We start from the raw sequence: 23,146 nt of genomic DNA, 5'->3' as shown, positions 1-23,146 counted from the left end.
ACAAATTCACGTCCCACAATAAAAATACATTGGTTCAATAGATATAATTTTCTTTGGCCTACCGTTTGCTGATGATTATGTCGTAATTGTAAGTGACAGTCGGTTACCGCACGCATGTAGTATTAAGCGAGAGAGAAAAGTACTATTTTACTCTCTACATAGTGTAATCTACACGACACCAGTTTTGTCATTAAATGATCCTAATCGTTGTATCGTAATTGTAACTAATGTAATCGAAATAATTGTGTCAGTTTACGATTATTACTAGCCCATTTCTAACGTTAACATTTGGCTCCACTGCTTCCGTGTACGGTTGCTGTTTAATATTCAACTCTCGTTCTTCCTTCATTTCGGAAATCTGGAAGACAAACTAGTTCGACACACGAGGAAAATAAAAAAACAACCAAATGTAATCTTTTATCATTAAAATAAAAGGTTCTGCCTATGTCAATTGCTTGGAATATCTTTAGGAAAATCTAACCGATCAAGCTAATAACCCTTCTAAAACTCTTCCCCTTCGAAACTCTTAGGTTCGCGAACACTACGGCATCCAGCGTTCGGAGGTGACATTCAAAACCATCGACGAGATCAACCGGAACCCGTCGTTGCTGCCCAACATCACGCTCGGGGTGGAAATTCGGGACTCGTGCTGGTACGCTCCGGTGGCCCTGCAGCAAAGCATCGAACTGATACGGGACTCGATTTCGCCCCCTTCCGGCGGTAATAATCCCATCCGGGGTGGTGATCGGGTCGGTGCGAGCTCGCTGCCGGAGGGCAGCTGCGGGGTAAGTGAAGCCGCCGGTTTTAAATTAATTTCCCATGTGATTTGTGCTTAATTTCGTTAAAATCAACAATTAATCAATCAGACGGTGGGTCCGAATAGCACGCATGGCTACGCTGGCGGGAGGGGCAACAAGCCAAACAAGTTTCGCCGAACGTTGGTGGGAGTTATCGGACCGGGTTCCAGCTCGGTGGCCCTTCAGGTACCTGTCCATTATTATCACATATTGTTCAAGATTTAACAAAAAGCAAACACTCAATTAAACCGTTCCCAACTGTGCTGCTGCTGCTGTTGCTGGTGCTCGTATATTGGCCGGCCCTCCGTCAGGTTCAGAACCTGTTGCAACTGTTTTCGATTCCGCAAATCGGCTACTCGACCACATCGAAAGATCTGTCCGATAAGGCACGTTACAGCACCTTCATGCGAGTCGTTCCTTCCGACTACTACCAGGCACAGGTGATGGTGGACGTGGTGCGGCAGTTTAATTGGACTTACGTTTCTGCCATCAACACCGACGGTAAGTTTAAAACCTGATGGACGGGGACAGCCCGGAATATTTATATGTCAAATGTTGGATGTGAGTTGGCATTTCTACCGGATTTCACACACCAATTAGGATAATTAAAAATTGAGGTGATTAAAAACGTAACTTTTGCTGATTCTTTTTATGTCGTACATTCATTCGATGTGTGCAGAAAACTATGGTCAATCAGGAATTCAGGCATTTCGTGAGTTGGCGGAAAAACACGGCGTTTGTATAGCGAGGGAAGATTCGGTAAGTGATTTTTTACGGTTTATCCGTTTCCGATTTATGGATTTGACATTTCGAAAATTTCCACAGATTCTGAGCAACGCGGACGACGAATCATTCTCCGATGTGCTGCGTAACATTGAGCAGGATCTCAATGCCAACGTGGTGGTGTGCTTCTGCGAGGGGATGACCGTCCGGGGGCTGCTGAAAGCGATGGAACGTCTCAACATGACCGATCGGTTTCTGCTGATCGGCAGCGATGGTTGGGCCGATCGGGCCGATGTCGTACAGAACTACGAACGCCAGGCGCTGGGTTCGATTTCGATACGGATTCACAGTCCGTACGTGAAGTCGTTCGATAACTACTACTTTTCGTTGAATCCGTTCAGCAACAAGCGGAACCCGTGGTTTCAGGAGTTCTGGGAGGTAAGATGGGATTGATACGTTTTTTATCAGAATAAATAAACTGTATAATAGTCACTATACTAACGAGGGTTTTAGATTTCCTAATAATGCATATTCAGCCAAATTCGATCGATGATTGGAAAAATTACATGAAAATTGTCAACCTTGCTATAGATAATTAATTGTTTCTTTTAGTCAATGCCAATGCACATCTAATTTGATGGATCTTTATTGTAGCATTTTTGCTCAGATTTCCATTAATGGTTATAAAATTTAACCAGCCAACCTAAGCCGTCCTAAGTTCACGTTTTACAGGTTTGTAATGTTACCAGATACCTATTTTTATGTAAAAAAATGCAGGAAATCGATTGGTGGAGGTTTCATCCTGCGCAGACTTCGGGAAGTGGTCCATTTTGCCCTATTTTCCTCAGAAATCACGCGACAAGCTAATTAAACAGTATAAAAACTTATTTCCGCCCATGAAATGAACTCAAATATCTTCCAAACGTTGTCGAAACATCAGAAGAAACCAATCCCATCCATTCCATACTGTGCGAAATGCAAGAATAGTCCATTTTGTCCAATTCACCCTCATATACATAGATAACCTAATTAAAGCGATTAAAACTAACTCAAAAGCAAAAACAGTCTTCAGAAAAAATGTGTATTTTATCATATTGAATAACTTTGGAGAACAGTTGAAAGCAATAAATAAATTGGATGCAAAGTTATTGTGCAGAATTGATTTTTAAGTGTACTTTTTAAATAAATCATTATATCTCGCAACTAGTAAAAGATATATAGTTACTATATTCAGCAAAGCTGCTTATTTTAGTGCGATCTACAATTTTTCTGAAGAAATTTTTTTTTGGGCGGATTTAAAAAAAAAAACCCGATTTAATCCACCTAATGGTGAAAGGAACCTTTGTTATACGGTCCTTTTTGCTATTTGAGATAGAAATCGACACGGCTTTGGAACATAATTCATCTATTGGTTATCGTTACGCAGTGCGTTGGTTTACATTAAATTTTTTGAAAATTGAATAAGCTTACAAAATTTGAACAAAATAGGAACACTTTTAAATTTTGATAGATCCTTTTTTCATGAAATTGCTGAGTAAGGAGTAAGTTGTTATTAATCTGAGTAAGTGCAAATAAAACTAAGTTGTAAGAGGAAATCTTATTCTTTAACATATACATTGTCTAGTAAAGGTGTTTATAGGTTTTTGAACTATGCATAGTTTCCTGTAATGCTATTCTATTTGAATCACATCAGTAGAGTTTTCTTGAATAATTTTCATCAATTTTTATTAACCTTCGGTTACTCACGCTGTTGTATTTTATACAACACGTGTAGGTTTTTCAACGCCATATTGTTGTAAAGTTACAAATCGTTATTTAACTAACGTATATTCTTCAACAAACTTATTGTGAGCAAAACGTCATAATTATTCAATGCATTAATAATTTAAATTGTTGGGAAAATGTATGCAGCAAAACTATCAGCAAATGTAAAATGTTTAAAATGTATCCGTCTGCTGGTAGTCGAGTAATTCGGAGTCAATATTAGGGTATTCTTTATAATCAAAGTTCTACAGTTCCTAAACAAGCAAACATACAGGTATACTGTTCTCAGCAAAGTTGTGTATTTTTATTATTTGTACAATGTTATAGTACATAAAAAAGTTATACAACAATTACAAAAAGAGCAAAAATAGAAAAACTGATTTTACAAATTCATTTACAATAAATAAGATTTTTCTATCTTCGCTGCAGAGATAGAAGGTTACTGTCTTTAGCAAAATTTCTTGTAATAATATGCTCTATAACTTTGCAGAACAAATCAATGTGTTATATTGACACTGAAGAGAAATAAATTTTTTATTTCACTTTTAGGGGGATTAATCAAAATTTAAATTCTACCAGACGATACAGCTTTCTATTTCAAGAAACTCTTCCAAAGGTTTGATAAACTTAAAACCAAGTTTTCCCAGTCAAAACTCTAGTGCACACGTTTTCTTTGGTTTGGGACTATTTTGCGCGCGAGTAACTGTGTTACAAAAGTTGGCGCGTGTTCGACGGTTAATATCTTTTGACCGGTAAAACCAATTCTTATAAAATTGTGCATATATATTCGTAGTTTCAAAACCTCTCGATTGATATTAAAATAATTGAAATTAGGTAAATTTTCTTGGTTGAAATCATTATAAATTATTGTTAATTTTGGTGTGGTGTATACGGTTGCTCATAACTTTCAAATTAAACGTGCAATCAAAAAATCATTCACTAGTGATCTATTAGGATATATTACCTTTCAAATGAGACTAATAGCGTATAAATCGGTTTGGCCATCTCTAAGAAACAGGCGATAATTATTACCTTGTCAAAACAGGTTTTTAAAAGCTAACTTTTAAACTACTTGTTTGTTTTCAATAAAAAATTCCTGAGCAATTTAGTTTTAATAAGGGCTTTCATTTGATACTAAGATCGTTGAAATCGGTCATGTAGTTCCGGAGAAACCCGTGTCACGTATTTTTCATATTTTTGCTTATAACTTTTAAACGAAACGTCGTATCACGAAACAACTCAATAGTGATCTACTAGGCAATAATACTTTTCAAACAAAAGTAATAGCGAACGATTCGGTTCAGCCATCTCTGAGAAACAGGCGATAGAAAAAATCATTACATACATACACACACACACACACACACACACACAGACATTGCTCAAATCGTCGAACCCTATCGATTGGTATATGTTACTTGGCCCTCCGGGCCTCGGATCAATTTCGTGTTTTTTGACCAATTTTTAAACCTTTGTTATAGTATAACAAAGGTAAAACAAAGGTTTGCATCATCCTGATAGATGAATATTAGATCACCCTAGTAGTTTGAAAAGGTGCACTGTATTTTATTGATAGACTTCTCTAAAGACACCATCATTGAAGAATTACGATTTTTTACGCAATAGCAAATAAACCTGTTTTTGTAAATCTAGGAGAGAATCAGGCAAAACGGACCGATTGTGAATTCATCACGGTACTAAATCGATACGAATCGATACTTTCGAATGTACTGGTGCTATTCGAGTTTATTCCTCTGTCTTTGAATTAGTTTTAATCGCTTTAATTAGGTTTTAATGTGTATTTAGAGGGTGAATTGGACAAAATGGGCTATTCCTGCATTTCGCACAGCATGGAATGAATGAGATTTGATTTTTATGATTTTTATGATAGTTATAGTGTTTAATTAGCTTTTATCACGATTTTTGGGGATAATAAGGCAAAATGGACCACTTCCCGAAGTCTGCGCAAGATGAAACTACCACCAATCGATTTCCTGCATTTTTTTACATAGGAATAGGTATCTTGTGAGCTTCCAAACCAGCGGCTTCTAATTCTTGGGATTACGAGCTCGTTTTTGCCCATTGTGCATTGTCTAACCATCCGCGATGTTCTATTTGAAAATTTCTATGGTTACGAAAGACAGCCCTGCTGATAGTACCTAGATTTGAAATATTTAAATCTACATTGTAACACCACTAAGTCAATTAATATGTCAGTGAAGCTTTCGTTTCAATTTTTTAGTTCAGCACCGACCTACTTTTCCGGTGACTTTTACTCGGTTGTAGGTAGTGATTTGAATTTGAGTGGAAACTGTCTTACATTATCCCATTTGATTTTCCCTTCAATTCGGATGTATACTGTTTGAATCCTACCTTATTTTTAATTCAATTAACTTTGGCCTAAATTATCAGGATTGCTCTTATCTTTATGTCAATTTGGTCTTGACGACACTTTGCACCCTGACTTTGCTCAAATGTGATTCAAATGTGCCTTATTTTGGCGTAGGGTTTCATCTTTCGAGAACCATGTTGGGCAGTAATTTCAAGATCGAAAATTGGAATGTGTAACGAAAAATGGTTGGATTTTGAACGCTTAAAACTTCTTATCCCCTCGATGGATCGTTAGCCTTAGCGCACCATTGATTGTTTTTCCTTGTTGAGCACACAAATTATCCAAAATTTACAATTCACAAAACTTTTCTCAATTGCATTCGAAAAAAGAAACACTGCCTCCAAACACATACATCAAAATGTTATATCAACTCTCGCGCAACATGTGAAAAGAGCCTATGTGCAAATGAGAGATTCATTTCGTGTCTCCAAACGTAAGAGAACGTTTATCACGGCAACATTAATGCATTCCAATGCAATTTTTCTGAATCAATACTTTACTTACTTTAGCAGCCGAGAGCCGGGGTGGCTCTTGCCGTATCAAGAATTCCTCTTCATTGTACTCGGTCCTGGGCTACTCGTCACTCGTGGGGTTCTTGAAGAGAACGGATTTCACTGCACATTCGTTCGGCATCATTGCGACGTGACCGGCCCACGTGGTATCCCAACCAACTCGCCAGATGTACGATGGGTATCTCTCCAAGCAGTGCCTGTAGCTCGTGATGCATACACCTCCGTCACTCTCTGCTTTCCGTTTGTACTCCGCCAAAAATAGTTCGCAACAACTTTCGTTCATATACGGTAAGTGCACGTATGTCTTCCGTAAGCAAAGTTACTGCCTCAAGTCCGTAGAGGACTACCGGTCTGATTAGCGTTTTGTACATCGCCAGTTTTTCCAGCTTGAATGCATCGTTGGATGAGGACAGTCAGGAATGGCTGTAATTGGAGACAATACTGGCATTGAGGAGCAAGGTGGATTGTGGATAAAGTAGATCTAGCATTGAAGGAAGGGTAAACCCCACTACACGCAAGCACGCATAAAAATTTAATAAGTATAACGCTCATTTTATAGCGATTATAGCAAAAATGCAGTGCATGATATACAGCAAACACCCGGGCGATATCACAATAGATCAACGATACTGGTCGCAGTGATGAGTCCATACAGGAAAAAAATGCTACCCTGAAATCCACGAAAATATGATTCTTGGGCACGTTGTACTCTCGACATTTCTGGAGGATTTATCGGAGACTAAAAGATTGATCCGTAGTAGCACGGGGCCCTATAAAGCCCGCCTGATACTGCTTTACGGCTGGTAAACGGCTGAATAATGCGTACCGTCGGTGCCTTGTGCACGTGTAGGCATAAAATAGACCCTGCAGTGGTTCATAGCCTCTTATTCAGCAACTCCTATTCCTACCGCCTCGTGGTACCAGCCGGGATACGAGCAACTTTGGTGGAGATCGGGTAACCAACCCCGGTGGAAGCCAAGGTCGTATGCTGACAGGAAAGGAGGGCTCTTTCGAGCTTCGTTGGCCCTCCGGCGAAACAGGGGGTTGGTGTAGCAGGCTTTGCAAGCCGTCACCACGAAAAATATTAAAGCATGGAACGAAGAACAAATATATTCTTACTGGAACAATCGGAATAGACCCACGCGACGAAAAAGGACTATGGATTGGAAACTCGGGACGTGGAACTGCCGATCTCTCAACTTCCAAGGGAGCACTCGAGTGCTCTCCGACGTATTGAAGAACCGCAAGTTCGACGTCGTAGCGTTGCAGGAGGTGTGCTGGAAGAGCTCAACGGTACGTACGTTCAGAGATGGACATACCATCTACCAGAGCTGCGGCAACACACACGAGCTGGGTACAGCTTTCATAGTGATGGGCAAGATGCGGAAACGGGTGATTGGGTGGTGGCCAATCAATCCTCGAATGTGCAGGTTGAGAATCAAGGGCCGATTCTTCAACATAAGCATCATCAACGTGCACAGCCCTCACCTCAGAAATACCGATGACGACAAGGATGAATTCTACGCGCAGTTGGAGAGTGAATACGACCGCTGCCCAAAACATGATATCAAGATCGTCATCGGGGATTTCAATGCTCAGGTCGGCCAGGAGGAGGAATACAAACCGGTGATTGGAAGGTTCAGTGCACACCAGCGAACCAATGAAATGGGCCTAAGACTTATCGACTTTGCCGCCTCCAAGAATATGGCCGTACGTAGTACCTTTTTCCAGCACAGAATCCACCATAAGTACACCTGGAGGTCACCAAATCAGACAGAATCACAGATCGACCACGTTTTGATCGACAGTCGGCACTTCTCAGACATTATCGACGTCAGATCCTATCGAAGCGCTAACGTTGACTCGGACCACTACCTAGTGATGGTTAAGATGCGCCCAAGACTCTCCGTTGTGAACAACATTCGGTACCGACGCCAACCTCGGTTAGATCTCGCACGGCTGAAGCAGCCAGACGTCGCCGCAAACTACGCGCATTCACTCGAAGCTGCACTGCCGGAAGAGGACGAGCTGGACGAAGCCCCTCTCGAGGACTGTTGGAACACTATCAAAACAGCCATCAGCAGTGTAGCGGAGAGCTCCATCGGGCATGTGGCCCGGAATCAGCGGAAGGATTGGTTTGACGATGAATGTAGGAGGGTGATGGATGAGGAGAACGCTGCGCGGGCGGCCAAGATGCGCAGTGCCACACGTCAGAACGTGGAAAGACACAAACAGAAGAAGATGCAGCGAAACCAAATCTTTCGGGAGAAAAAGCGCAACCTGGAAGAGCAGGAATATGCGGAGTTGGAGCGGCTGCATCGTTCTCAGGAAACGCGGAAGTTCTACCAGAAACTGAACGGATCCCGCAAAGGCTTTGTGCCGCGAGCCGAAATGTGTCGGGATAAGACTGGCAGTATTCTGACGGACGATCGTGAGGTGACGGATAGGTGGAAGCAGCACTTCGACGAACACCTGAATGGCGCCCAGGCGGAAAACCATGGCGGCGGGGAAAGCGATTTCGACGGTGCAGCAAACGGGGAAGAGGTGCCAGCCCCAACGATAGGCGAAGTTAAGGAGGCCATCATGCAGCTAAAGAACAACAAGTCAGCTGGAAAAGATGGCATCGGAGCGGAGCTTATTAAAATGGGACCAGAAAAGCTGGCCGTTTGTCTACACCGACTAATTGTTAGAATTTGGGATACGGAACAGCTACCGGAGGAGTGGAAAGATGGGGTTATCTGCCCGATCTACAAAAAGGGCGACAAGTTGGACTGTGAGAACTATCGAGCGATCACCGTTCTCAATGCCGCTTATAAAGTGCTGTCCCAAATCATTTTCCGCCGTCTATCACCAATTGCGAATAGATTTGTGGGAACTTATCAAGCCGGTTTCGTCGAAGGTCGGTCTACAACGGATCAAATATTTACACTGCGGCAAATCCTCCAAAAGGGCCGTGAATACAGAGTTCCCACGCATCATTTATTCGTTGACTTCAAAGCCGCATATGATACCATCGACCGGAAAGAGCTATGGAAAATCATGGACGAGAACAGCTTCCCCTGGAAGCTCATCAAACTGATTAAATCTACGATGGATGGTACGCAGTGCTGTGTTCTCATTTCGGGTGGATTGTCAAGTTCATTCGAATCACACAGAGGGCTTCGTCAAGGTGATGGTCTTTCATGCCTGCTGTTCAACATAGCGCTACAAGGTGTTATGAACCGAGCGGATATCAACACGCGGGGCACGATATTCAACAAATCTAGTCAATTCGTCTGCTTTGCCGATGACATGGATATTATCGGCAGAACATCTGTGGCGGTGGCTGAACAGTACACCAGATTAACCGTTATGTGTGCGACAGGGTACCCGGGTACCTTTTCAGTTTTAAAATAGTTATAACTCATTCAATTTAAAACATACGTCATTGAAATTTTGCGACATCGTAAAACTCGTTGATCTTAAGTAATTGAGGCTTTTTTGGTGCATATCCATGAAGGGGTTTAGCAATGAGAGTCACTTGAATTTTTTTATTACGTAGGAGGGCGACAAGGGTACCCGGGTACCCATGATTTGCTATCTTCATAACTTTAGTTATGTTGAACCGATTTGGATGAAACCAGTGGCATTTAATTCGTACATTTATCTAGTTTTGATTAGATAAAGCATTTTGCCATCAAATGACAAGTAGTTCCCGGGAATCGGTAATTCCGGAGCAACATCCGGTAAAACGTGGGAAGCCGCATGTTTTGAAAGAATATCAGCTTTCAGTAAACCTATTAGCTTTGAACTTGACACTGTGGACGCTTTTTTCATCTAATTATATAAATTGGTGACTTTAGATCGCATTGGCCACTCCAGAATTTGGTTCCTGTAGGGATACAGATGGCGAGTTGGGTGCCTAATCCAATATTAGAATTGGTTTAGCGGATCTTTTAGATGTTTGGAACTGATATGGCCAGTTTAGTACTGATTAATAATTTCGGAACTGGTTCCAAATGTATAACGGATGGTTCTACGTTTTGAACGGTTCTGATAATGCTAAGCATTATCTTGAATCCTGCGGTATCATCTGTGACCCCGTAGAAACCATTTTCGAAATAACCAATCAAAATACATCGAAATGTAAAAAATATCACCTACCGAACTAATTCCAAGAACTTTGATACCCATATTGCTAGGTTTTACCTCCAATCCTGGACTGGCCACCCATGACCCCACAGGAACCTACTCCGGAATGGCCAACCTGATTCATCTCATTATATGAAATAGTACATTGTATGAATTTTTAGAGTTTTTATATCCGCATGACTGATTTTCCTGCAATATAATCATTTCTCTTCCTCACAGCGGACACTTTGTCGGAATTCCGGATTTTCGGGCCCCGTATGTCTTTTAGTGGCCAAATAGCCAAATGATTCAAAACTAGATAAATAAACGAATCAAATGACACCTATTTCGTCGAAATCGGTTTAAAATTGTTGATGTTATAAAAATATCAATTTTGGGTACCCGGGTACCCTTGTCGCCCTGCTAAAGGTGTTTTTTTTGTCGCACACATAACGGTTAAAGCGCGAAGCAGAAAAGATTGGGTTAAAGGTAAATACGTCTAAAACAAAGTACATGCTGGCCAGCGGAACCGAGGCTGAACGACACCGCTTGGGCAGTAGTATATTGATCGACGGCGATGAGTTTGAGGTAGTCGATGAATTTGTCTACCTTGGCTCACTGGTAACGGCGGACAATGATACCAGCCGTGAGATTCGGAGGCGTATTATCAGCGGAAGTCGTGCTTACTATGGGCTCCACAAGCAATTGCGGTCGAGCAGACTAAGTCCCCGTACAAAGTGCACCCTGTACAAGACGTTTATTAGACCGGTTGGTCTCTACGGGCATGAAACATGGACAATGCTCGAGGAGGACCTGCGAGTGCTCGGAGTCTTCGAACGACGAGTGCTAAGAACGATCTTCGGCGGCGTACAGGAGAACGGAGTATGGAGGCGGAGGATGAACCATGAACTCGCACAGCTCTATGGCGAACCCAGTATCCAGAAGGTGGCTAAAGCTGGACGGATGCGATGGGCAGGGCATGTTGCAAGAATGCCGGACAACTGCCCTGCAAAGATGGTGTTCGCCTCAAATCCGGTAGGAACAAGACGACCAGGAGCGCAGCGAGCAAGATGGTTAGACCAGGTGGAGCGAGATCTGGCGGAGAGTACTCGGTGTCCGAGGAATTGGAGAGCGCTAGCCCTCAACCGAGTTACATGGAGAAATTTTGTTCAACAGGCTTTGTCTTAGGACGGCAAGCCATCTAAGTAAGTAAGTAAGTTGGAGACTAAAATTTGATCCGTAGTAGCACGGGCCCGCATTAAGCCCGCTGTTACTGCCCTACGAATTCTTTTGCTATTGTGGATAGACGAGGCAACAAAATCTGGGAGACCACCTTGTAGGCGGCGTTTACCAACGTGATGCCGCGGTAATTACAGCCAACTAGCCGGTCGCCCTTTTTGTAGATGGGACACACGACACCTTCCATCCACTCCTCCGGTAGTTTCTTCTCCTCCCAAATCCTAGAAATTATCCAATGAAGTGCCGTTGCTACCGGTTCTTGGCCATTTTTGTACAGCTCTGCTGGGAGTCGGTCCTTTCCGGCGGCTCTATTATGCTTCAGCTGACGAATTTCTCGCCGGATCTCTTCGAGATCGGGAGCCGGCACACTGTTGTCGTGTGTAGGCATTCCGACGTTAACTTCTGTTGCGTCTCCTACTGCTATATTGCCGTTAAGGAGCTCATCGGAATACTGCTTCCACCTGTCAACCACCCACACTCGTTTGTGATTAGATCCCTTCCCTTGTCCCAACAACACCCTTGTCAGGTTTAGGTGTGTAGCCCTTACGAGTTTGGTTCACTCTCTCGTAAAACTTGCGCGTGTCATTAGCCCGGAATAGTTTTTCCAGCTCCTCACTCCCCAGCTCCTCCAGCGCTTTTTCCTCCTCAGGATCGTGCTCAACTCATTCCACGCTCGTCGATATTTGTCCAAATTCTCTCTCGTGGATTTGCTTAGATAGTTTTTCCAAGCTCTTTCCTTTTTCCTCTCTATCACTTGTAGGCATTCCCCGTCAAACCAAACATTTCGTGCACTCGAGGTTTCCACTCCTAGCACCGCGGTTGCGGCATCGTTGACGGCCGAGCGTATCATATTCTGTCCGTTTTCGAGGGTCGAGGCACCTAGCTCCGGAACGCAGAGGAAGGCAGAGCTTCATCCAGTACGTGCACGTAGTGTTCGGCCACTAGCGAGTTCTTTAGCTACCGAATGCTTAATCGAGGAGGCCAGCTTTGTCGCGAGGTATAAACCGTATAGCTTTGAGCGCATGTGCACTGCTACTAGGGAATGGTCTGAGTCGATATCCGCACCCCGTAGGGAGCGTACGTTGGTGACGCTCGAGAAAAACCGGCCCTCGATGAGAATATGGTCCATTTGATTCGAAGTTCGCTGGACAGGCGATCTCCAGGAGGCTCGGGAAGCTGCAAAGTTGATGCATCTCTGGCCGTTATCGTTCGTGTCTTTGTGCAGGCTATGGGTAAATTATGCCTAACGGCCATTATGCCAGTTTGAACATCCAAATGGCCTAAAATAAAGTTTCGAGTGCCGAAAGTCTTATCGTTTCTAGAAAGGTTAACAATGATAGGGTTTTACAAACAAAATGTTATAATTAATCTGCCGCAACCGGTAATTTAAAAAATAATAATTTTGTCAAACATCGAATTTCTACTTCTAAGAGCCATCCCCGTTTTAAAAATGGCGCCAACTATCCATTTTCGACTTCTAATAGTCAAATGGTATTAAACATCTAAAAAGCATTTCTCGTTCCAAAACATCACATTTCTAGTGGGTTTTCATCCATCGTTCATTCATCGGACTTTTTTTTATCACTGACGAAAATGCATCGGAAATTGCTATTTTTATAGCACTGTTATTTCTTTTTAGTTGTCGTCCGGCATCCGTGACGAAACTGACCTCGCCGTTACCTATGTCTAGCCTACGTTTTTTATATTCTATCGATTGTAAAAGAAAGTCAAGCAAATTTGCTTTTCTCACAACTACTGGAGAGTTGTTGGGTTCAGTTCCAAACTGCAAAGTTTGGATTTTTGCGGTTTGCTATGCCATAGTTTTTCAGTTTGTTTAATCCTTTTTAAATTTCTATAATCTCATTTACTCTTCTACCTATGATAAAATTAATTTTCATTTGAGTGTTACCACTCTTTGTCTATTTTTGTATGAATGTTTGCTTAATTTTATTTCCGTTTAGTTTAAATTTGTTTAATTAAGTGTTCAAGTTCTGCTACAATTTCGTCCCTGTTTCTCTGTGTGGTCTTAACTTATTTTAAACTGATTTTTTTTGGCAAAACTCCGTTGTTCAGTTTGACTCAGTTTTAACGCAAGTTTATTCTTCAATTTCGTCCTCTAAAAATCTATGAGAGTTACTAACAACGTAAATCTCTTTGGAGTCCATCAGGCCCATAATTATTTTTTTGTATTTACCAATTTCAGACCAAATTTAACTGCCGCCTGCCGGTAAACGAAGCAACGCTAGATGTGGGCTTGCAAGCATTCGCCGCCAGTGAAGCGAAGCCGGTTTGTACAGGTGAGTTTTGATATTTGAACGAAATTATTTCAGCATCGTGAGGGGTAAAATCAATTCAAACAGAGGAAAAAAACTGTGATGTTTGGCACGAGAAAATATTCTTGCAAATTAAGCGATAATATTTGGATATGCTTGCGGTCCACTACAAACAAGAACATGCATCATTCTGCGGTGCGGAAAAATTGAAAACCTCATCCATTCAAATCTTACATACAGAGAGAGAGAGAATGCATCAAGGAGGGCACACAAACGCAGACACACACAGACATATCCCATATCATTGACAGCTCCCTGTCTTGGTTTACGGTTACGGGGTGAAAGGATACGGCCACAGAGCGCCACAGCAGTGTGATAGTAGACCGCAAACATCCGGCGGGCATTTTCAAATCTACTTCGGAATGTCGGAATTTAACCTCATTCATCTTTTAGCGCGACCTCTCATCACCTCATCACGGTCGTGCGCGAAAAGGGTCACACATACCTCTCCATCTACATACTTGCTGAGCGATTTTCCGGGATTCTGTCCTGCCTGAAGATTACTCGGCAGTTTGGTGGTTCATTCATTGTTCTAAGCCATCCGGCTGGTGACGAGACGGGACAGGCGAGTTTCAAAATAATGTTGAGTTTCCAGTTATTTACAATTCGCTGACAGACAGTTACTTGCATCAAAGCCGTACTTCAAAAAAGCGGGATAGGAAGCTTATTTGAAAAGCCTACAGCTCCGAAGGCAAAAGTAAGTTTTTGAAAAGAATCGACAGCTCCGGTCTGAAACATTTCCATCTCGAAGCGCCCGCGGGCATTAAAATAATGTTTAGAACCGATGTTCCGAAGCAGATAAAAGGGGTTCAGTTGATCCTGTCCAAGTCCATGAATGAAAAATTTCCTTTGTATCGATAATCCACAGCTAAACAGGCTTTGTTTTTTCCTTAACTTTAGAATGAGTTTCCAATGTGAAAGAATTTAATTACATTGCTTATTATTATTATACACCCAAAATTCAACGTTGCCTGTCCGTTTTTTTCTTTTCTCGCCACACCGGTTAGGAAACGAGAAACTGTCGGACCGCTACCGCCAGGAACCGAAGATGAGCTTCGTCATCAAGGCAATCTACACGATGGCTTACGCTTTGCATGCACTACAGCAGGACTCGTGCGGCCGGAGTGTGGTTGGCATCTGTGCGGCCATGTTCCCCTTCAACGGGACACAGTTCCTGGTACGAACCCTCTTTCACCTCCCCGCCTGAGCAGGCAAAAGGAAATTTAATTCATAACTCTTTATCTCCTTCCGTCCACACGCGCGCCTTCACCGACAACAGAACTACCTTATGAATGTTTCGTTCACCTACGAATCAGGCGACACCGTCGAGTTCGACAGCAGAGGAGACCCTCCGGGAAGGTAAGACAGCTAGGATAATTTGATTTGCGTCGCTTTTGTCGCTCGCTGCTTGTTTCGCTGGCTGACTGGTAAAGAACCGTTTTTGGGAAGTTGAAAGGATTCACGCAGCCCAGCGCAGCCAGCGGCCGGGACGATTTGGTAACATATTTTTCCGAATGTGAACGGCTGGGAGTTGACGTCTAAATTTAAATCCCCCGAACGAAGGTGGATGTCAAATCGTGGGCCGAATAGTTTCTCAAATTTTTGCTGAAGAAAGTGCTTGTGAAACTATTCCAGCATTTTCACCAATTTCTAGTGAAAAATCATTTTCACACACCGTTTGATTCGGGTCGCGTGCCACAAATTGTACGGCACTAGGTATTTGGAACGATTTGGAAGAATGCAATTTTTTCGCGGTTCCGAAGCTCGAAGGGAGAAAGAAAACAAAAACAACAAAATCGTTCGAAAAATTCTTCGTTCTGTCTCAACGAGCAGATATTTATTTTCTGAAGAATTCGATTCGATTCAGTGCGCCTGCAATCGGGTTTTACTTGTTGGGTGAAAGAAAAACTGAGCTGTTGTTTGATTTCGTGCAGTTCTTCCTCTAATACTGCGAAAGTAGTTGTGTTGAAAATATATTTTACACATAGCTTTTAAATATTTGACATTGTTCATTGGGTTCGACGAAGTAGCAGCTCTAGTCAAAGAATTGATTGAAGGAAAAAGTTTTTTTCATCCGGTACTGTCAGCTTAAAGTAAAGTAAATATTTCAATTGTAAAGTATTTACACTGTTTTTGAACTGGGGCTATGGGTGAACGACATCTTCGACCAAATCTATTCCAAACGGATGTCCATTGATTGTTTTTCATATCAGTGGAATCTCGAACTTAACGACAAGGTCGTTAGAGTACAGATATGGCAGTCAGTATGGCACCGAGTATCACCCTTCCTTCTCTTCTTCAGAGTACTTGCTCCCATAGACTCGGGAAACCATCACAAAAAAATAAAATTAGTTCAACTAACCTGCTAGCCGTTATAAGATCTTGCAACCCAAAGCATTAAACATTCCATTCTATAGGTTCTATTACTTTTTGGAGCATAAATTACACTAAATATTGAGATTTCTGCCCAATTAAAATTCATCACTATTTTCACTTTTTTGCCGTCGATTTTTTATTAATTTTTATCGATCGTTCCATTTGTCACGTCACTCGCGAAACTTAACTTGAGGCACAGAAAGGTCTAATTTACCACCCAAACAGTTATTTAGTAAGATATTTTAATGATTTTGCCCAAACTGTTCACTTGAATTGATAGGAAAAACTTCACTTCGTTTCGATTGCAATTCCGAATCCGCTACCATCGTTGTTGTATGTTGCCAAGGAAACGGACGTTTATATGGAGTGATGCCAACGTAAACGTTTGAGCATGAAATTGACCAATTATTTTCGCTATTAAATTAAAGGTCGTAGAGTGTCGATAATATACTTATAAAATTCACTGGTAATAAAATTCACCGTAAACAACATTTTATGTGATCGAATTACTGTCGGATCTAGTTCAACAGCAAAAATAAATACGCGATTCTACGTTTCATAATTGTTCATAACAGATTATTACCTACTACTAGCAACTATATTCTCAACAAAACGATAGTGGCAACAAGTACTGAAATCAGTAAAAAATCAACTGGACTCTGACGACCTTCACCTTAAACAAAACTCAATCAATGACATACACTGGCTTACCCCGGTTGGGGCACCTTCTTCTCTGTAAAATTTAATGTAAAACAAAATAATTTCGTTAACCCGGAAGTCCGCAGTTTTTGCCACTATTTTTGTGATAAGTAAATAAATTGGACAAAAATAGTTCCAATTTCAGGAACAGTTTCAATGCCAGTTATGAGTTACATTTCAAGTTTAGTTTCAAGCTTAATTTAAGTCGAATTTCAAGTTCAAATTCGATTCTAATTTCATGGCCAATTTCATTTTGACGCTTAATTTTTCGTCCATCGCCAAGTGTAATTTTAATTTTGATCAGAAGCGGGCAGGAAAAGGGAGAACGAACGGAAGGAAAAGGGAAAACGAGACAAGAAAAGGAATACGGAACAGAAAACAAAAGGAACCACACGATTAAAGTAAAATAACGAAAATTACCACAATAGATCAAAATAATGGTCGCAGTGGTCAAATCTTCCGACAAAAAAAATAACGAAAGATAAAAAAGAAAATTGGTGAAGAAAACGAGAAAAAGAGGTGAAACGGGACAAAAAAGGAGAAAATACGGAAGCAGAACATAAAATGAAGAAAAACGGGACAGAAAATGAAAGACAGAAAACGCAACAGAGGATGTTTAAGACGAAAATGTTTAGGCGAAAAATAGAAAAAAAGAGAAGGAACAGAGGAATATGAAACAGCAGTCAGAAAAATAAAAAAACAGAAAAGAGAAAAAGTAAAACGAGACAAGAAAGAGAATATGAAAAAGAAAATGAGAGAAACCACATGGGAAAAGAAGAATAATGAGAGAAAAAAGAAAATCGACAGAGGAAACGACAAAAACAGGAGTCAAACGGGCTATAAAAGGAGAAATATGGGACAAAAACGGGAAAAAAGGACGAGACAGAAAAAAACAAAAGAAAACAGGACTAAAGAAAAACGAAAACGGAAGAGAAAAGGTCGAAAAACGGGAGATAAAAAAAGAAAATCTAAGAGGAAAGGGAAAAAAGGAAGCCAACAACTGAAAAAAAGCCATCAAAAAGAGGTAGAAAGGACAGGCGAAGACGAAAAACGAGAGAGAAGAGGTACAGTAAGAAAAATATGAAAACAAGGGAAAACAGAAGAGATAACACTGAAAACGGGAAATAAAATAACAAAAGGTCACTGAAAAACATGAGGAAAAAAATGGAACATGACACGAAGAAAAAAGGAGCAATGAAATAGGAACTACGGGATAGAAAAAAAGAAAACGAGAGATAAAGAGCAAAAAAATGGGTGGAACGTGAGAGCAAAACGCAACTAAACTGTACAGAAAAGCAAAACAAAAAATGTAAAAACAGGGCTGGGAACGAGATATAGTATCATTTTAAGACCACCATTGGAAAACTGAGAAAAAATACTATAAGAAACATTCATAAAATTGGGTGTGCAATGGCATTAACTGAATAAAACAACCAGTATTTGTAGCAAGTTTCACAATTTTCATATAATTTTATTAGGATATTTCCAAAATTTGTTATAAAACAAACTACAAATGACACGGTTTTGTAAAGATGAGAGAAGGAAAAAATATCGATGGCCATCTTGGTTTTGGCCCGATTTTTAAAATCGGTTGGGGGGCTCATGGTGAAAACGTCGATTAATAAAATCCAATATGGCGATCAAATCCAAGATGGCTGACAAAATTTTTTTTACTGCATTTGAAAGCTCTGTTCTTCTTTACAGAACCGGGCCATTTGTTAGTTTTTTCATGGCAAATTTATGAAACATCACATGATATAGATCTCAAGGTTTGCTCCAAATTCAACTTTTCTTGAAACTGTTAGGCCCCTTGGCGAACGAGCGGTCTACTATTTCGAGGTATCAAAAGTGTAATTCTTTTTTTTACCATTTTCAACCAAATAAGTGCAAAAGTACGAATATATGAAGACCTTGTGTCAGTAGTGGCCCCGCTTCAGCGAGAATTACTCACTTACTTTAACCTTTACGTTCTCGCCGGGACTTCAAAAATTAGTGTACTTGCCGTTACACTTTTTTCTCTATCTTTACTATTTTTTGATCGATTTTTATACAACCTATCTTCAAAGAACCACCTTAGATTGACCTTCAATGAAAACCTGATTTAATCCACCCAGTGGTGAAAGGAACCTTTGTTATACAGTCTTACTTGCAATTTGAGATAGAAATCGACACGTTTGGTTTACATGAAATTTTTGGAAATTTAATAAGTTTACAAAATTTGAACCAGATAGAAGCACAGAAGCACTTATAAATTTTGATAGTTTCTTTTCTCATGAAATTGCTGAGTAAGTTGTTACTAATGAGGGTAAGTGCAAGTAAAAGTAAGTTGTAAGATGAAGTATTATTCTTTAACATATACATTGCGTAGTAAAGGTCTTCACAACAATAAAGTTTTCTTGAATAAATTTCATCAATTTTTATGAACTTTCGGTTACTCACGTTGTTGTATTTTGTACACCATATGTAGGTTTTTGAATGCCATATTGTTATATAGTTACAAATCGTATGTTACGTATATACTAACGTATAGTCTTCAATAAACTTGTTATGAGTAAAATGTCAGAATTATTCAATGCATTAACACTTTAAATTGTTAGGAAAATAGATTAGCAAAATCCGATATCACAGAAACGAAGCAAGTAGCATGTGGCAATTGGCCCCAACTGGAATTTTCTTCATATGGAAAAATGGTGTCTGTGTGCAGCAAAACTACCAGCAAATGTAAAATGTTTAAAATGTATCCATCTGTTGGTAGTCGAGTAATTCGGGGTCAAAATCAGGGTATTTTTTATAATCAAAGTTCTACAGTTCGTAAACAAGCAAACATAGAGGTATACTATATTCAGCAAAGTTGTGTATTTTTATTATTTATACAACTTTGTAATACATGAAAAAGTCATACAACAATTACAAAAAGAGCTAAAATAGAAAAACTGATTTTTCAAATTCATATACAATAAATAAGATCTCTTCGTTGAAGAGATAGAAGGTTACTGTCTTCAGCAAAATTTCTTATAATAATATGCTCTAAAACTTTGCAGAACACATCAATGTGTTATATTGAAACTGAAGGAAAATAATTTTTTTATTTCACTTTTAGGGGGATTAATCAAAATTCAAATTCTACCAGACGATAGAGCTTTCAATTTTAAGAAACTCTTCCAAAGGTTCGATAAACTTAAAACCAAGTTTTCCTAGTCAAAACTCTAGTGCGCACGTTTTCTTTGGTTTTGGGCTATTGTGCGCGCGAGTAACTGTGTTATAAAAGTTGGCGCGAGTGTTCGAGGGTTAATATCTTTTGACCGGTAAAACCAATTGTTATGAAATTTTGCATATATATTCGTAGTGTGAAAACCTCTCGTTTGATATTAAAATAATTGAAATTAGGTTATTTTTCTTGGTTAAAATCACTATAAATTATTGTTAATTTTGGTGTGGTGTATTGAATTACTCATAACTTTCCAATTAAAGATCCAATCAAAAAACCATTCAATAGTGATCTATCCGGCTATATTACCTGCCAAATGAAACTAATAGCACGTAAATCGGTTTGGCCATCTCTGAGAAACAGGCGATCATTTGAACCTTGTCAAAACTGGTTTTTTAAGCATAACTTTTAAACCACTTGTTTGTTTTCAATAAAAATTGGCGTGAAGTTTAGCAATAGTGAGAGCTTTTATTTGGTACTAAGATCGATGAAATCGGTTATGTTGTCCCGGAGAAAACCGTGTCACGTAATTTTCACATTTTTGCTTATAACTTTTACACTAAAAGTCAGACCACGAAACCATTTAATAGCGATATACTACGTAAAAATACCTTTCAAATAAAAATTATAGCAGACGAATCGGTTCAGCCATCTCCGAGAAATAGGCGATTGAAAATTGAAGCGCACACACATACACACATACACACACACACACACACACACACACACACACACACACACACACACACACACACACACACACACACACACACACACACACACAGACATTGCTCATTCGTCGAACCTGATCGATTGGTATATGTGACACGGCCCTCCGGGCCTCAGATCGACTTCGTGTTTTTCGACCAATTCCTAAACCTTTGTTATATAGTATAACAAAGGTAAAAATATATTAGCAAATTTTGGATCCATTTTCCCGAAGATATTCCAGATCGCAGTGGGATTATTTTTTCATGTCATAAGTAACAGATGAAAATAAAACGAAATCTGCTGCTGCCATCTCATTTTGGGTCAGTAAGAACATTATGTTGTAGAGCACTCGTTCATGCTCCACATTACGGAACTTCCGTTTAGAGTACTACCGGAATCTAAAACTGGTCATTTATAAATTGTAAAATAATAAAGAAGTGTGGCAAATAGTGTATTCAACTACGGGATTTTCTAAGACAAATTCTTGGATCAACATTTGGATGTTTTTAAGCCAATCTGGACATTCCGGTATATCTGTTATATTAAGGTTAGTAAAAACTTAACTTGCAAAAAGTTGCGTGTATTTCCATGGCTACGTAACGACCGTTCCGCTGTTTCAGAAGCTGAAGTCTATGAGCCTCGAAGCGATGATCTCGCTCTAAACTAAACGGGGTCAACCCTATTCAATTCTGTGGACTTCTTTACACAAAATAATTACGTTTTCATGTTTTGTTTTTTCAAAGCCTGGCTTGGTATAGTCCAAAAAGGGTAAAAAATGTTAAAAATAGAGGAGAATGAGCAAAATGGGGCACTTCCCGATGACAAACAGGAAAGCGGTGGGCACCATGCGATTCTTCGGAAAATTTTACATAAGATCACCTACATTTTATCAGCCTGCAGGCCATATCTTAATTGCGTTTTTTCGGCTAGTTTTTGCCCATTGTGCAATGGTATAAGGATAAGGCCGAACTTACACAATTGTGTAGATTGCTACATTTAGCAAATATTTATTGCAATGCGTAGAATATATTGGTTTTATTATTTCGAGAGATAAAAAAATTTATGTTGATCCAAAAACCAAAAATATTGTAACTAAAACCCTCTGTGCTTAAAGGGTTATGTCCAACTTCAGGTTTAAATTCCAAGTTTAATTCAATTTCAATTAAAATTTCAAGTCCAATTTCAAATTAAAATTTCGAATTTTGTGTTAAGTCCGATTTTTTGTCTAATTCCAAGTAAAACCTCCAGTCCAAATCACTCCAAATTTAAGTCTAATATCAAATCTAATTTAAAGTCCAATTTCCAGTTCAATTCGAAGTGAAACTTCAAGCCAAAATTAGTCCAATTTCAAGTATAATTAAATGCTCTATGTCCATAGCTAGTACGTGTTAATAGATTCATCATTATTTGTCTTAAATGTCGAGTGGCCCACCTTTTGATTATGTCTGGGCACGCTAGTGATGACATACTAAACAATTAACTAAAAGACAGAGACAAACTAATTAGTTTTTGAAGCAAACCTCCCAGATTTACATACATACTTAGTCATTATGTACGAATATGTCATTTAACGCAGTCAGTTCGTAGTTTCTTATTCTACTTAGGTTAGAATTTTTATCCTGTTTCATTTTAATAACTTGCTTCAAGGGGTACCCTAATAGAAAAACAGTTTCCTACAATAATCTCCCATAGTTCATCACGTTTAACCAAATCGTACGCCGCTTTGAAGTCTATTGGGGCATTGGTATCAGTTATTAAAAGATTCTTACAATGGCCTAAATTTTTGGAGCATTTTTCGGTTTGATTCGGGATTCTGTTAGTCATTTTCGGGATTGAAAAGTTAAACTGAATTCGTAGAAATTAGCACTTATAGTGAAATCGTTGGTAATGTCTTTGACAGATGAAAACGAATGAGCAATAACTTCTGTAGTATTCTACGCTATAGATTCGTGAAGTTATTCTCTGTTTTGAGTGCTTCGATAATTGCACAGAACAATGTATTCTTATAAAATGCAGCTAACAAAAGCTAAGTATGAAAAACTAAATTCAAATGAATTTTCAAAGTAAATGTTTTATAAAATTTCTCCCGATGGAGACAAAAAATTTGTCTCTTCAGAAAAGTTGTTTGTTTTTACATTTTCAATAATTTTGCCGAAGTAACTATGTCCCTATCTTCCAACACGAAAAAGTTTTTTATCTTTTTATTTAACACAGTCAGTCATAACTAACTTAAGACATTTTTAGATTATGAATGGCAAATTCATACGAACAAATGTTCCAAA

General features: G+C 39.7%; 1 protein-coding gene across 1 annotated transcript in view; it reads left to right on the top strand.

Moving 5' to 3' along the window:
* LOC128746339 (metabotropic glutamate receptor 1-like) overlaps positions 1-23,146 on the top strand; it is a 45,953-nt gene that overhangs the window by 9,019 nt on the left and 13,788 nt on the right. Inside the window, exons 2-9 of the mRNA XM_053843390.1 lie at positions 531-785; positions 867-983; positions 1,109-1,298; positions 1,477-1,556; positions 1,623-1,958; positions 13,741-13,834; positions 14,878-15,047; positions 15,150-15,229. Coding sequence (XP_053699365.1) covers positions 531-785; positions 867-983; positions 1,109-1,298; positions 1,477-1,556; positions 1,623-1,958; positions 13,741-13,834; positions 14,878-15,047; positions 15,150-15,229 — 1,322 coding nt within the window. The remainder of the gene's footprint in view (positions 1-530; positions 786-866; positions 984-1,108; positions 1,299-1,476; positions 1,557-1,622; positions 1,959-13,740; positions 13,835-14,877; positions 15,048-15,149; positions 15,230-23,146) is intronic.

Source organism: Sabethes cyaneus, chromosome 1 (genome assembly GCF_943734655.1).
Source record: "Sabethes cyaneus chromosome 1, idSabCyanKW18_F2, whole genome shotgun sequence".
In the NCBI taxonomy this organism is placed as follows: Eukaryota; Metazoa; Arthropoda; class Insecta; order Diptera; family Culicidae; genus Sabethes; species Sabethes cyaneus.
The sequence above is the reverse complement of the archived record's forward strand: the minus strand, read 5'-3'. Positions and strand labels throughout refer to the sequence as shown.